The sequence below is a fragment of the Tursiops truncatus genome, chromosome 1 (assembly GCF_011762595.2).
Source record: "Tursiops truncatus isolate mTurTru1 chromosome 1, mTurTru1.mat.Y, whole genome shotgun sequence".
NCBI classification, from domain to species: domain Eukaryota; kingdom Metazoa; phylum Chordata; class Mammalia; order Artiodactyla; family Delphinidae; genus Tursiops; species Tursiops truncatus.
In genome coordinates this window covers 103,860,040-103,876,113 of record NC_047034.1, presented here as the reverse complement: position 1 = coordinate 103,876,113, position 16,074 = coordinate 103,860,040, and the positions used below count along the sequence as shown (strand labels likewise).

The 16,074-nt window shown below is 34.6% G+C and overlaps 1 protein-coding gene across 1 annotated transcript in view; it reads right to left on the bottom strand.

Annotated features, from left to right (window-relative positions):
• Positions 1 to 16,074, bottom strand: part of HFM1 (helicase for meiosis 1) — a 129,084-nt gene that overhangs the window by 52,587 nt on the left and 60,423 nt on the right. Inside the window, exons 23-24 of the mRNA XM_073811241.1 lie at positions 5,589 to 5,686; positions 5,379 to 5,507 (exon numbers count right to left, since the gene is read on the bottom strand). Of these exons, the coding sequence (XP_073667342.1) occupies positions 5,379 to 5,507; positions 5,589 to 5,686 (227 nt within the window). The remainder of the gene's footprint in view (positions 1 to 5,378; positions 5,508 to 5,588; positions 5,687 to 16,074) is intronic.

The following is a 16,074-nucleotide window of genomic DNA, read 5'->3' as shown; positions in this document are numbered from 1 at the left end:
AGGCAACATTATTCAGGGATGGGAATATTGTTTCATGAAGCTATGGCTCTCTGAGCATTTCTGTCTTGAAATGAGTTCATGGTAGGTTTATGTTGAACTTTTAAAGAAACAGGAACTCAAGAAATTGAGTTCTCTGTTTCTGTACTAATTCAGATAATTTTACTCTTCTGCCTAAAATTTCCAATGCCTTTCCATTGCATTTAGAATAAAATGGCAATTTCCTTACTATGGCCAAACTCCCTTACCTATATGACTTGAACACAGCCTACCTCTCCCATTTAATTTCCTACCATTCCTCTCTTGCTATTCTCCAGCCACACCGGCTTTAATTTTGCTCCTTAAATACATCAAGTGCTCTTCCATCTTTGGACATTCTCTGTTTCTTCATGCTTTGAGAAACTATAATTTTTAATTCTTACACTCATATGAATGATTTTAACCAAATCCCAAAGTAGAAGATATTGTCAGAAGCATAAAATCCTAAACTAGTACCACCTTGTTTAAGGCACACATATTACTGATGAGGGTATGATACTCCTTTCCTTACTCATATCTTTAACTATTCCTGGGAATTTCTCTTACTCAATCTTTAGACACAACTCCTAGTATTCTTAATTCCTTAATGTTCATTTCCATTTTCCCTTATAACCTTTCCTGATTTTTAATTTTTAGTTTATAAACATTGTTGAAAATCAATTTGCATTCATTATTTTTTCCTGGTGCTCAATAAGAACTTAGATTTACTTTTTTGTTTGGATTCTCTCACTTTTCTATTACATGAATTTTGCTGGTCAATATTTGTTTCTTTTTGTTCAGCTGTACTAAGTGTGAAAAACATGTTCGTGTTCAACAATTTGGAAGGGATAGAATGCAACTGATGCCCAGACTGACAATATTCTAGAAAGTCAGAAAGACTGGCTTCTTCCAGTATAGTGAAATTTTATTAATCAATTTTTATGGATAATTCATACTTTTCTTAATCATTCTTCTATTGATGGACATTTAAGATTATGTGATTATAAACAATGTTTATATTTGTATCCATGTGGAAATATTTCTATAAATTTAATTGCTAAAGTGAAATTGCTGTTTTAAAGAGATTGTGCATTTTAATTGGTAGATATCATGAGACTTAGGCTCCAACCAACACTGCATGAGAATGTTCATAACCTTATACTATCTCCACTACAGGACTTTTAATTTTTGCTCATTTGGTGAGTGAATATAGTTTCCTTTGGATTTATTTATTTTTACAATTTTACTGACTGAAGTATAATTCACATACAATATACTTGACATGTGATTTTGTGTGTTTATGTATGTGTGTGTATGAGAAACTATCACCACAACCAAGCTAATAAACATTACCATTGCCTCTAAAAGTTTCCTTGTGCCACTTTGTAATTCTTCGCTACCTCTTCTGTCCCCTCCCCACACAGTCCCCAAGCAACCACTGATCTGCTTTCTATCACTATTGTATTTTCTAGTCTTTTATTTAAATGGAATTAAATAGTTTTCTTTTTAGTCTGGCTTCTTCTACTCTGTATAATTATTGTAAGATTCATCCATGTTGTTGTTTGTATCAACACTTCATGCCTTTTTATTACTGAGTATATATATCCATACTATGGGATATAGCACAATTTATTTTCCATTTGTGTGTTCATGGATATTTAGGCTGTTTTCAAATGTCTTCGTTATTAGAATTGTGTGTCTACATGCTTTTATTTCTTTTGGGTACTTAAGCATGAAAGGGCCGGTTGCATGGTAGGTTTATGTTGAACTTTTAAAGAAACAATCAAATGGTTTTCCAAAGTGGTTGTAACATTTTACATTCCCACAGTGAGAGTTCCAGTTGAACCATATCCTCTCCAGCACTCTGTCAAGTTTTAATTATTTTAGTGGCGACTTCCCTGGTGGCGCAGTGGTTAAGAATCCACCTGCCAACGCTAGGGGACACGATTTCGATCCCTGGTCCGGGAAGATCCCACATGTCACAGAACAACTAAGCCCATGTGCCACAACTACTGAGCCTGCTCTCTAGAGCCCATGAGCCACAACTACTGAAGCCTGCATGCCACAAATACTGAGGACTGCGTGCCCTAGAGCCCACATGCTGCAACTGAGCCCACGTGCCGCAACTACTGAAGCCCACGTGCTGCAACTACTGAAGCCCATGTTCCTAGAGCCTGTGCTCCGTAACAAGAGAAGCCACCACAATGAGAACCCCATGCACCACAACAAAGAGTAGCCCCTGCTCGCCATGACTAGAGAAAGCCTGCACACAGCCAAAAATAAATTTAAAAAAAAAAGAAAAATTAATTATTTTAGTGGATGTGTACTGGTATCGCGTTGTCATTTTAATTTGCATTTCTCTAATGACTAATGATGTTGAACACCTTCTCAGGTGCTTATTTGCCATATACATATCTTCTTTGGTGATGTGTCTGTTTGAATCTTTTGCTTATTGTTTTACTCAGTGGTTTGTCTTATTATTGAGTTATAAGAATTTTTTATACATTCTAGGTACACGTCCTCCATCAGTTATATGTTTTGCAAATATTTTCTTCCAGTCTGGTGGCTTGTTTTCTCCTCCTCCTCCTTCTTTAATAGTATTCTATGAAAAGCAAAAGTTTTAAGTTTTGATTAAATCCACTTTTTTTCTTTTATATAGTTCGTGCTTTTGTGTTGTATCTAAGAAATTCTTTGCCAAATCCAAGATCACCTGCTGACTTTGAAGGTAGAGGAAGAGGGCTATGATCAAGGAATCAAGTATTCTCTAGAAGTTGAAGGCAGGAAAATGGATTCATCCCTAGTGTTTCTAGAAAGGAAAACAGCCTTGCCGAACCTTGATTTTATCTCAGTGAGAACCACATCAGATTTCTAATCTACAGAACTTTAAGATAATAAATTTGTGTTGTTTTAAGCCACAAAGTTTGTGGTAATTTGTTACAATGGCAATAGAAAACTAATATAGCATAGTTTTTCTAATTTTAGTTTCTGATTTTCCTTACTAGTATGTAGAAATAAAGTTAATTTTTATATATTGACCTTACATCCTTCAACCATGCTAAACCTTTCCTACCTTCCATGGAATTTTCTACATAGATGATCATGTGATCATGTATGAATAAAAACATTTTTACTTCTTTCCTTTCCAATCTGTATGCTTTTAGTTTCGTTTTCTTGCTTTACTGTACTGGTTAGAACCCCTAGTACAATGTGTACTGGAAGTAGTTACAGTGAGCATCCATTTTGTTCCTGATCTTAGAAGGAAAGCATTCAGTCTCTCACTATTAAATATGATGTTAGCTGTAGGTTTTTCATAGAGGTCCTTTATCAATTTGAGAAATTTCCTTCTATTTTAAATTTGTTGAGAGTTTTAATTAGAAATGGATTTTGGATCTTGTCAACTTTTTTGGGCATTATTGAGATGATCATATGGTCTATTTTAGTTTGTTAATATGAGGAATTACACTGATTGACATCAAGTGGTAAACTAATCTTGTATTGCTAGAATAAACCACATTTGGCCATGATATGTTAGCCCCTTTATCTATCATTGTGTTCAATTTGTTAAAAGTTTATAAAGAATTACTGCATTTATATTACTGAGGGATATCTTTTTTATATTACTGAGGTCTGTCTTTCTTGAATGTCTTTGTCAGGTTGTGATAACAAGGCAATGTTGGCCTCATAGAATGAGTTGGGAAGTATTACCCCCCCTTTTAAATTTTCTGAAAATGTCTGTGTAGAACTGATATTGCTTCTTATTTAAATGTTCAGTAGAATTCACCAGTGTAAACTTCTGTGCCTGGGATTTTCTTTGTAAGGTTTTAAACTACAAATTTAATTTCTTTAATAAATATAAGCCTACTCATGTTGTCTATTTCTTCTTGAGTGGACTCTTGACAGTTTGTGTTTTTTAAGGAATTTTCCCATTTCATCAAAGTTGTGGCATTTATTGACATTAGATGTTTATAGCATTCCCTTTCTATCATTTTGCCATCTATAAGATCCATAGTTATATCTCACATTTTTGTTTTTGGAAATTTGTGTCTTTTCTCTTCATTGCTTGATCAGTCTGACTAGAGTGTTATCAATTTCATTGATATTTCAAAATAATCACCTTTTTGTTTTGTTGATTGTTTTGTTTTCAATTTATTTATGCTCTTTTAAAATTATTTCTTTCCTTCTGCCCACTTTGGGTTTAATTTGTTCTTTTTCTCATCTTATCACATGGAAACTGAAATCACTCTAGAGAACTTTCTACTTTTCTAATATAAGTGTTTTAGTGCTATACTATTAATAATCATTTTATATAATTTCAAATTTTTCTGTAAGTTGAAATCTCCTAAATATTGTATGTAACCTTCTTCCCAATTCAGAACTCTTATCTCTGTGGGATGGGCGTGGCATTTGGTTTGCCAGGACTTATGTATTGATAGGAAGGTGAGCCTTTAATCAGGAATCTTTCTTCTACTTTGACCTTGCTTTCACCAGTCAATCTCCACCTTCACCCCAGTTACCAGGACTGGTCAGCTCTCTGACTGATTTCCCCCACCGATTTCAAACTTCAAGGAAATACAAAGTAGTACTTCCTCACAAAATAGCTGGAGATCTTTGTTCTAAGGAATAATTAGACAATCCTCAGTGACCCATTACCTAATTTTTTAATGTCCCCAAGATGCATACAAAATTATAAAGCTAATAAGACTGTCAGCCATGAAATAACTCTCTTTTTGGAGTTCTAGCTATCTAAGAAGGAACAGGGTCACAAAGCCAAAGACACCAAAGTGAAAAATTCCGAAGTGCTTTAGGCATATCCCAGTCTTTGTAAATGGCACCGTGTAGAGTTTTTCAGTTCACATCCTGAGCTAGATCCCAACAGACAGGAAAGAAACCTGTCTATAGAATCTCTATGAAAATCATTACTAATATTGAAATGTTATTGAAAAAAGAGAAAAAGTTAAGATATAAATAAGTGACAATTTTCTGTAATGAATTAGGAATGACCAGGACTGCTAGCTCTGTACCTTGTCATTGAGATCAAAACAAAATAGTCATAAAAGTAGAAGAGAGAACAACACACAGTTACCTAATTACTAAAACAAAATTTCACTCTTGGTTTGAGAACAAATTTAAAAATAAGAACATTAATTTTTATTAGGTTTCCAAATTGATTTCAAATAGAATCCTTTAAGCATAAGCAAATGAAAATCAGATTTTCAAGAGAAGGAAAGTATAGTAACTTATTTAGGCCCATAAACACATTTTTCCTTAAAGGTCTATAACCATCTTAGAACAATTTTTCTAACAGTGAAATACAAAATAAATTGCAAACATTGACACATTGCCTACCTGTATTCAGTACCTACCGATTTTTTCCAGCTGTTTGGATACATGCAGAGAGTTTTCCCAAAGTTTACATCTAAAACACTTTGCTAAAATCAAACTGTTCAACAGTACAGCAAACTTTTCTTGAATAGCCATAAAATCTGACAACCCTAAAAAAAAGTTTCCAATATTAAATCTAGTATACTATTTTACTGGAAAAATATTGAAAATCCATTAATCCTATAACATACATCTTGTAATTCGTGAGCCATTTCTGAAAATCTTCGAAGTATCTTGCGTCAAAGCAAAGTCTTGTATGGGAATGCATCCTAGCTGAGCCTGAATAAGACTGAGGAAAGAAGAAATTTTATTATTTCTTTTTAAAAATTACTATCTCACAGTGTTTGACATCAGTGACTGAAGTATCTCTTCTTAAAATTCCTCTCTGCCTTGATTTCTGTGACACTACATGACTCTGCCTCTTGTATCATCATTATTGCAAGTAATTGTTGACTTCCTCTTCCCAGCCTCTAAAAGGTCAGTTCTCATTTTTCTACTCTTCTTTATTCACTCAACCTCTCTTTCTCTCAAATATCTCATTTCTTCTCAAGATTTTTGTTATAATCTCTAGATTGATAAATTTCAAATGATCACAGGGCACTTGCACTTTGACTGTTTTTTTCATCTCAACACATCTAAAATTTGTTATCATATTCTTCTCCAGTGCAGCTGACTTTGGGCTTTACTATATATAGGTATTATAGAAAACAACATAATTTATATAATCACCATATATTTATTAAGTACCTATTGAGTAAAAAGCATACTGTTAGGTGATAAAATTCTGTTCAACATTTGAAGGTTGGTAGCTTATTAGTTGATTATTAGCAACAAGCAGTTGCTTGGCTACAAAATTTGAGGGGTGGAAAGAGGGGAGAAAAGAAGTTACCGTCTATTGTGCCTACTATCTCCCAGGTCTTTGCTACCTCTTTCATCTGTTTACTTATCTAACCGGACCTTGATATGCAAATCCCCCTATGATTCTAACTAAAATTATTAGACTTGTATTACTCTCTGGGGGGATCTCTTGTAAGACCAAAAACAGGTACACAAAGAGAAAGGGTAGAATAGTTATATTTTATGGTTTAGTTTTAGCAAACAATATATGAAAATAGAAAGAAGCAACTAACTTCACAGAATGGGTGCATACAGCTGAAACTACAGAATGATTACTTCTTTTGGCTATAATATATGCTTCTGAAAATTATTTTATATCATCTACTTAGAAATGATTGTATACCCCATGTTCATAGCAACATTATTTACAATCGCCGAAGTATGGAAGCAACCTAAGTGTCCATCAACAGATGAATGGATAAAGAAGATGTGAGATATATATATATATACATATATATATACACACACACACATATACACATATATATACACAGTGGAATACTACCCAGCCATAAAAAAGAATGAAATTTTGCCATTTGCAGCAACATGGATGGACCTGGAGGGCATTATACTAAGTGAAATAAGTCAGAGAAAGACAAGTACTATATGATATCACTTATATGTGTAATCTAAAAAATACAACAGGGGCTTCCCTGGTGGCGCAGTGGTTGAGAGTCCGCCTGTCGATGCAGGGGACACGGGTTCGTGTGCCAGTCTGGGAAGATCCCACATGCCGCGGAGCGGCTGAGCCCATGAGCCATAGCCGCTGAGCCTGCGTGTCCGAGACCTGTGCTCCGCAACGGGAGAGGCCACAACAGTGAGAGGCCCGCGTCCCACAAAAAAAATTAAAAAATTAAAAAATAAAAAATACAACAAACTAATGAATAAAGCAAAAAAAGAAGCAGACTCACAGATATAGATAACAAATTAATGGTTACCCATGGGAAGAGGGAAGGGGGAGGGGCAATACAAGGGTGGGGAAATATAGAATTATTATGGGATTATATGAAATCATGTGTGTGAAACTTCTGAAAATTCTAAAGCACTAAAAAATTTAAAGAATATTTCATTCAATTAAAAAAACATATCTCACAACCTATTAGCATTAAGATTAGCATTAAAGAAAGTTGGAAACTAAAAAAAAAAGGAAAGAAAGAAATGGTTATAAAGTTACATGGTTTGTTAACAAAGAAGGAACTGATGGGAAAATGTGGATGGGGTGCTTTCAAGTGCTGGATAAATAAAACTTCTTGTGAAACTATTCTGGAATGCACAAATGAAGAATATATACAAAATTATAGAGTAAAAATAAGACTTTTGAGGTAATATTTATGTTTAACATCAATATACCTTAAAAAATAGTACACTTTTCAACATCATACTTCTCTGTCAGAAACTTTACCACAAAAAGCAGTATGTAAGAGAAGAACAAACCTGACTCCATATTGGATCTATTCCTTTAGCTCTAACCTTTGTGCTCTGTTGCCCATACTTAGTCATGCTGGCTCTGAACCTTTGTAAAAATGTTGCCTATGGCTTCAAATATACATAATAGCCCTTTCTCAATGCTCTGCCTCCTAGGTTTGACCTTTAAAAGTATAACATGTTTACATTCATGTAGAGATAAAAAGTTGCAGAACAGAAAATAATGATTGTTGATTGTCATGTTGGAGGTTTACAGGAACATTGGGACCAAACCTACGTGGACAGCTGCAAGAACAAAGGATTATGGCACCAAGAAGTCTGCAACAACAACCAGCTACACCCTCTCCCCTTTTAGTATAAAAGAAGCCTGAATTCTAACTCGGGTAAGATGGTTCTTTGGGACATGAGTCCACCATCTTCTTGGTCTGCTAGCTTTCCAAATAAGTGGCTTTTCCTTGCCCCAACACCTCTCGTTTTACTGTCCTGTCATGCGGTGAGCAGTACAAGCTTGAACTTGGTAACAATAAGCAGGAATGGAAGGGAGAACAGGGATTTATTCTAGTAGGTACAGAACCTTGGCAGGGCTGTCTGTCTCTCTCCACCAGATAAGGCCAGCCTGAGCTTATTCTCAGTAGAAGTAAAAGTCTCACAGCCTCAGGTAAGATGGCACCTCTGCCATCTCAACTAATGGGGTCAGACTTGCATGATAGTTATGTAATGACTAAATCAGGGTTATTGTAAGGATTAAATGAAATAAAGTAATGATGCAATTTGAATTAGGTTCAACCATGACCAGACTATAGAGGCTTAAATATAAATGGTTTATTCTCTTATGTAAAAGAACTCCAGAGTTAGGCAGTCTAGGGCTTGGTATGGTAGTCCAACAAGTCACCAGAGACCTAGGATCCTACTATATTTCTATTCTGCCTTGTATGGCTTCCATTCTCAGGCCATCTCATGGTCTAAGATGACTGTTGGATCTCCAGCCATTACACATTCACTCCATACAACATGTTGGAGGAAGTGGTGGAAGACAACAATTGATGCCCTTTTTACCACCTGACTCCATTTCCTTTAAGCAGCCTTCTAGGAAGACTTACATCTTCTGCCTACATCTTGTTAATTGGACAAACTTAGACACAGGGCCCTATTTAGCTACAAAGTTGACTGGGAAATGTAATCTTTTCCCTGTGAAGGTAAGATAAATATTGGGCAGTAAGCTAGCAGTTTCTGCCATAGGTATGTACAAGTATACCACATTTTATTGCACTTCACTTCATTGCACTTTGCCGATATTGTGGGGCTTTTGCAAATTGAAGGTTTATGGCAACCCTGCAGCAAGCAAGTCTATCAGCACCATTTTTGCAGCAGCATTTGCTCATTTCATGTCTCTGTGTCATATTTTGTTAAGTGCTGAAATATTTCAAGCCTTTTCATTATTATTATATTTGTCATGGTGATCTGTGATCTTTGATGTTACTGTTGTAATTGTTTTGAATTTTTAAATTAAGGTATGTACACTGTGTTTTTGACAGTGCCACTACACACTTAACAGACTATAGTCTAGTGTAAAGATAACTTTTATATGCACTGGACTGGGAAACCAAAAAAACTGTGTGACTTGCTTTATTGAGATAGTCATGTTATTGTGGTGGTCTGGAACTGAACGCACAATATTTCCAAGGTATGCCTGTAAAGCATCTAATGCAGTGCTTGGAACATAGCAAATATTCAAGAAATGGTTATTACTATTATTATTATCAATGGTTGAGCCATTTATGACCTGCTCTCAGCTTCCACAGTTAGCCAACTAATAAAAATGATACCAGAACTTCCCAAAAGACTTCTGTATACTGGCCAACTTAATAAAGGAAGGTATAGAAAGAGTAGAAATCCTTCATATGAAGATAAGTTAAAGGTGTACTATAAAGCTGTACAACTCTCTTGAGAGGAGAAAAAGTTATTCTGAAGTCATCTTTTTCTGCCTAAACATAGAATAAGAATGCCCAAAGAATCAAATGAGAGAAAAAAATCAAGATGGCACATGGAGCCTTCTATACATATAACTCCTCTTTAAATTCCATAAAATGATGGACAACTATATAGGTGTGTTTTTGTGTGTTAGTCTCTATCCACAAAACTACAGGAAAGCAAGAAAGCATGCCATTGGTGGGCCAGAAAGTTGAATGTTAGAAATCATATCTATGAAAAAGATCAAATCTATGAGAAAAACAAAACCGGAGATTATCCATAGTACATGCAGAAGAATTAATAGATCAAGAAGGAGAGAGGGTCCTAGGGTATTTGTTGGAGCAATTCACTGGAATGCTGTATTCTGAGCAGGTAGTTTAGTCTACCCCTGTCACTCTCTCTCATTTGTGGAAAACATTAAGCAGTTGTGGTATGTATTGAGAGGCTAAAGTAGGGAGTGTAGACACTGAGGCCAGAGAGGCAGGACAGTTCTCCAGGTAGGAACGAAAACCCCAGTAGAAGTAGAAAGACTTTACTCTTAAATTGCAAGGTATTTCCACACTTTTATGGGAGTCAATCTAATTACTTCTCCACAATCATTAGAGATAGTAAGTAACAGAATAGGTAGGCAAAAATATATTTACAAATGCAAAAGCAAACAATGAAGAACTACCTAACATTTGAGAAAAAAATTTAAAAAGACACACAATATTAATAAATGAAATAACAATTGAGGAAACAGAGTTAAGTGCACAGAAAAAGAGTTTCAAAATAAGCATAATTGATTTATATAATTAAAATTTTTTTCAGAGAGATTAGAAATACCATGTATAACATTTCTCCAAAAAAGACATACAGATGGCCAAGAAGCACATGAAAAGCTGCTCAACATCACTAATTATTAGAGAAATGCAAATCAAAACTACAATGAGGTATTACCTCACACCAGTTAGAATGGGCTTCATCAGAAAATCTACAAACAACAAATGGTGGAGAGGGTGTGGAGAAAAGGGAACCCTCTTGCAGTGTTGGTGGGAATGTAAATTGATACAGCCACTATGGAGAACAGTATGAAGGTTTCTTAAAAAACTAAAAATAGAATTACCATATGACCCAGCAATCACACTACTGGGCATATACCCAGAGAAAACCATAATTCAAAAAGATACATGCACCCCAATGTTCATTGCAGTACTATTTACAATAGCCAGGTCATGGAAGCAATCTAAATGCCCATCAACAGATGAATGGATAAAGAAGATGTGGTCCATGTATACAATGGACTATTAGCCATAAAAAGGAATGAAACTGGGTCATTTGTAGAGGTGTGGATGGATCTAGAGACTGTCATACAGAGTGAAGTAAGTTAGAAAGAGAAAAACAAATATCGTATATTAACGCATGTATGTGGAACCTAGAAAAATGGTACAGATGAACCGGTTTGCAGGGCAGAAATTGAGACACAGATGTAGAGAACAAACGTATGGACACCTAGGGGGGAAAACAGTGGGGGGTGGGGGTGAGGGTGTGATGAATTGGGAGATTGGGATTGACATGTATACACTGATGTGTATAAAATTGATGACTAATAAGAACCTGCTGTGTAAAAAAATTAATTAAATTAAAAAATTTTCTTTTTAATTTTAAAAAAAAAGAAAGAAAGAAACTTATTTCTTAATCCTGTCCTTACCGTTAATCTTACTCATGCAATTTGTTTTGTATTGCTATCAGAATAAACTTTTAAAATCACACACACACAGAAAAAGAAATACCATGTATATTTTAGAAAGCCAAGCAGAGATACAGTAAAATACAAATTTTATCAGTTATTTTCTTTGTAATGTTGTAGGAGCTTTCAAAATATCAATGCTTTAAAATTTCACCTAAAATTCTTTGAAGAATTCTAATAAATCCCTGATATGCTTTAATGCAAAAAAACAAAAAAATTTATCACTGAAAAAACTCAATAGATAAAGCTGAAGAGCAAATTAGTGAGATGGCTAACTGAGCTAAGACATTCTCCTAAAAGCCAAGCATAAACAGATAAAAAATATGAAAGGATAAGTATAATATGTGGAGGAGATGGTCAGAAGTTCCAACATTCATCCAGCAGGAGTTCCAGAAGGAGTGAACAGAGAGAATAGAGAAGAAATAATTAAATTATAGAAGAAAATTTCCCAGAGCTGAAGAAAGATACAAGTCTACATATTAAGAGGGTCCACAGAATGCTGTGCAAAATAAAGAATAAAGACACACGCAGACTTTCTGGTGAATTTCCTAAATCAGATAAAGAAAAAAGTTATTAATAAAGAACTGAAAACATGGGGACTTCCCTGGTGGTGCAGTGGTTAAGAATCCACCTGCCAATGCAGGGGACATAGGTTTGAGCCCTGGTCCAGGAAGATCCCTCATGCCGCGGAGTAACTAAGCCTGTGCACCACAACTACTAAGCCTGCACTCTAGAGCCCACGAGCCACAACTACTGAGCCCGTGTGCTGCAACTACTGAAGCCCGCATGCCTAGAGACTGTGCTCTGCAACAAAAGAAGCCACTGCAATGAGAAGCCTGCGCACCGCAAGGAAGAGTAGCCCCACTCGCCAGAACTAGAGAAAGCCTGCGTGCAGCAAAGAAGACCCAACACAGCCATAAATTAATTAATTAATTTTTTAAAAAAGTACTGAAAACAGATTAGATCACCAACAATGGATGCAAGAAGAGCAGTATAAACATCTGAAGAATGATTTAGCCAAACTTATTCAAATGATAGGGCAAAATACATTTCAGGCTTACAAAGACTCAGAAGGACTCAGAAAATTATTTGAGAATGTATCCAAAAAAAATAAATTATATATCTAAGGAAAAGGAAGATAGAGATTTTAAAAAGCAGAAAATAAGCAAAGCAATCAGTAAAAAAAGAAATTAGGTTAAGTCTACAATTTTTAATGCACAGTAAAATATTTTAAATTTAACAATCTGGAACTAAAATCCAAGATGATCTGAACATGGGAGACGGCAAGAGGAAATTGAAAATATGATAAAAGTTTTATCTCATATGGGAAGTTTTTAAATGTTCATTTTCTATAGACATTGGTTAAAAACATATAAAATTTTAAAAGAAGAGCTAGTTAGAAGAACAAAAACAAACGAAACTTGACATATCCAAAAAGAGGCAGAAAAGGCAAAAGAAATAAGTGAGGAAAAAAGAAACAAGCAATAATCGTGCAAATTAGAAAACATACAATAAGATTAAGTCCAAACACAGTATCCTCAGGGGATACATTTCAAGATTCCCCAGTGGATGTCTGAAACCAAAGATAGTATGAAACTCTACATATACTGTTTTTTCCTATACATACCCAGGATAAAGTTGAACTTATAAATTAGGCACACTAAAAGTTAACAACAATAACTAATAATATAATAGAACAATTAATAGTGTTAATAAATGTCATGTGAGTGTGGTCTCTATCTCTCTCAGAATATGCTATTGTACAAATATAATGCCTTTTCCATCTTAACTAAACACTTGACATGCACTGTGGCTGTAACTTTTGCAGCTTGAGGTGCGACAGCAAAACCAGCATGAAATTTCTTTTTCCTTCTTTACAGTTTCCTTTCTTTTTCTTTCTTCACAATTTCACAGGTAGAAGACTCATTCGTACTGTAGATCTTAGCAACCTCAGCATATTAACCTCTTATTAACCAGCATAGCAACCTCTAAATTATTAAATCTAGAACCTATTAAATCTAGAACTTTCACCTTTTCACTTAAAGGAAGGACTTGACAGCTTCTCTTTGGCATATCTGAATTGTCAGCATCACTACTCTTGCGCTTTGGAGCTGTCAACTTTCATAATACAGTAGCCAGTTATTTTATAACTGGCTACTGTATTATTTATAAACTTGCTTTATAGCAAAAGCAAGTTTATTGAGGAAGAGCCAAAAGAACTGCAATTCAGGATATGCAAACTATGGCAAAGCATAGGCAAATCAAGAGAAAAAGGAATTTGCTTTACAGGGAAAAGGGGGGAGATAGGAGGGGCTGTGAAAACCAGAGTCCATTGGAGGAAGCTGGTAGTACAAAGTATGGAGGCTTCTCATTAGTCGGGCTGGTACAGTCTCCGACTGGCTGGGCTGTCAGGGCAGAGAGAAGTTTTCTTTTTCCTGCTGGATAGTAAAGTAGAGGGATTTTCCTATCAGAGAGGTAGGTGTACACCTCTTTCTGCTTGGAGCAATTGATGATGCATGGCAGAGTGTGAGAGCTTCCCCTACAGGTCTGTCCTGATTCCAATTTTAGCTGAGGTTCCTTTAATTCCACAGGGCCATTGTTAAGTAAAATAAGGGTTAGTTGAACACAAGCACTGCAATATGGCAACTGTCATCTGATAACTGAGATGGGTACTAAGTGAAGAACAGGCAGGATACACTGGACAAAGGGATGATTCATGTCCCAGGTGGGACAGAGCACAACGAAGTGAGATTTTAAACTTATGAATTGCTACTCAGAACAGTGCACAATTTTAAACTTATGAATTGTTTATTTCTGGAATTTTCCATTTAATATTTTCGGACCACAGTTGACCACTGGTAACTGAAACCGTGGAAAGCGAAACCGTGGATAAGGGGGGGGGGACTACTGTAATTATAATAAGTGTGAATGAACTTATTCTCAATTAAAAGAATTCTGAGATCAGGTAAAAAGAAAAGTGATAAAATCTAACTATATTCAATCTATACAAATTATAAAACAATATGAAAACGTTAAGAAGAAAAAGATTAAATGATATACTAAATAAAACAAGTATGGCAATATTATTAATAGTAGACAAAACGGAATTAAAAGCAAAAAGTATTCAATAGGACAGTTAGTTGACTCATCTAACCTGCCTCTTTCCATCAGCAGAAACGACAAGACAGGACAAGAAAGGCAACATGGACAAACGGGCCAATAGGCCTGTAGTACCTAACAAATGTGTAAATACACAGGTTAAGTACAACTCCTTTTATGTACAATCCTAAGAAGACAATTTCCTTATGATTTGTTCCTTTATTGTATAATCCATCCTATACTTTTATAGTCATTTCCACAAGTCACAGCTGATCAGACAATATGTCACTCTTCTGTTTACTGTGTACTTGTTCCTTTTCTGTTTGCTTTTCCAAATATATTGGTGGTATATATATATTCCCTTGAACTATCTGACATTACATCTTTAGATCCATCATATAATCTGGCTATATTTTCAATATATTTTCCTCTTCCAATATAATAAATTACTCTCTTGATTAATAAAACTTTACATGAAAAATGAGTGATATTTCACTTTGAGTAACACAATTAGCAAACTCTTCCTAATGGCAAAATATGCAATTTAGTGCCTAAGGAACACATCATTCATTTATCCATTTACCATCCACATGGAATAATGATAAAAATTAACCATGTATTAAGCCACAAGTAAAACCACAATATCTATCATAAAGCAGAACTCTAACAGGCCACATTCTCTAATTACAATCCCATAAAATTAGAAATTAACAATAAAAGAATGACAATTTTTAAAAAGTATTACTTTAAAAATTTTAAACATAATTTTAAATAATTCTTAAGAGGAAACTAAAACTGAAATTACAAACTATTTAGAAAGAATAGCAATAGATTTAGAAAATCTATAGAACAATGTCAAAGTGGTATTCACTGGAAAATTTGTAGTCTTACATATTTTATAGAAAATTTAAAAAAAAATAAATGGAGAAAAATACAATTTAAAAGATTACAAAAAGAAGTAGAAGGAAAAAAAATAAAGACAAAATGGGAAATTAATGAAATAAAAAATAATAGAAAGTAAAGATTAAAAATGTAAAATTAATAGGACTATTAAACATGATCAATAAGTCAAAAATAAATGGCTTGAAAAGATCAAAATATAGAAACCTCTAGCAAATCTGATTAAGAAAAAAGGAGATGATACAAATAATATTAGATATTAGAAAAGACATTATATATTTAGAGGAAATTTTTAACTTATTAGAGGACAAAATACTTTATGCCATAAAAACTGACAAGCTGGGTGAAATGAATAGCTCAGGAACATATAAAGTAAGAAAAATTGATTCAAAAAAAGTTAGTAACCCTGCAAAGAACAAAAAATGAAAGAAATTGTAGAGAAACCCAACTTTTAGATCCAGAGACAATGGTGAGCTAAAATGGATTGCTCGCTCTTCTCTCCGAATTCAAATCTGTTTTTACAAATAAGTGAGAAGGAGGTTAATGGATTCCACAATCGAATCCAAAAAGTGTGAGAAATTCCCCAGTGGTGAAACACTGGAAACTTGACAATTAAAAACAGTAAAAAGACAAAGATGTCTGCTCTCTCTAAAACT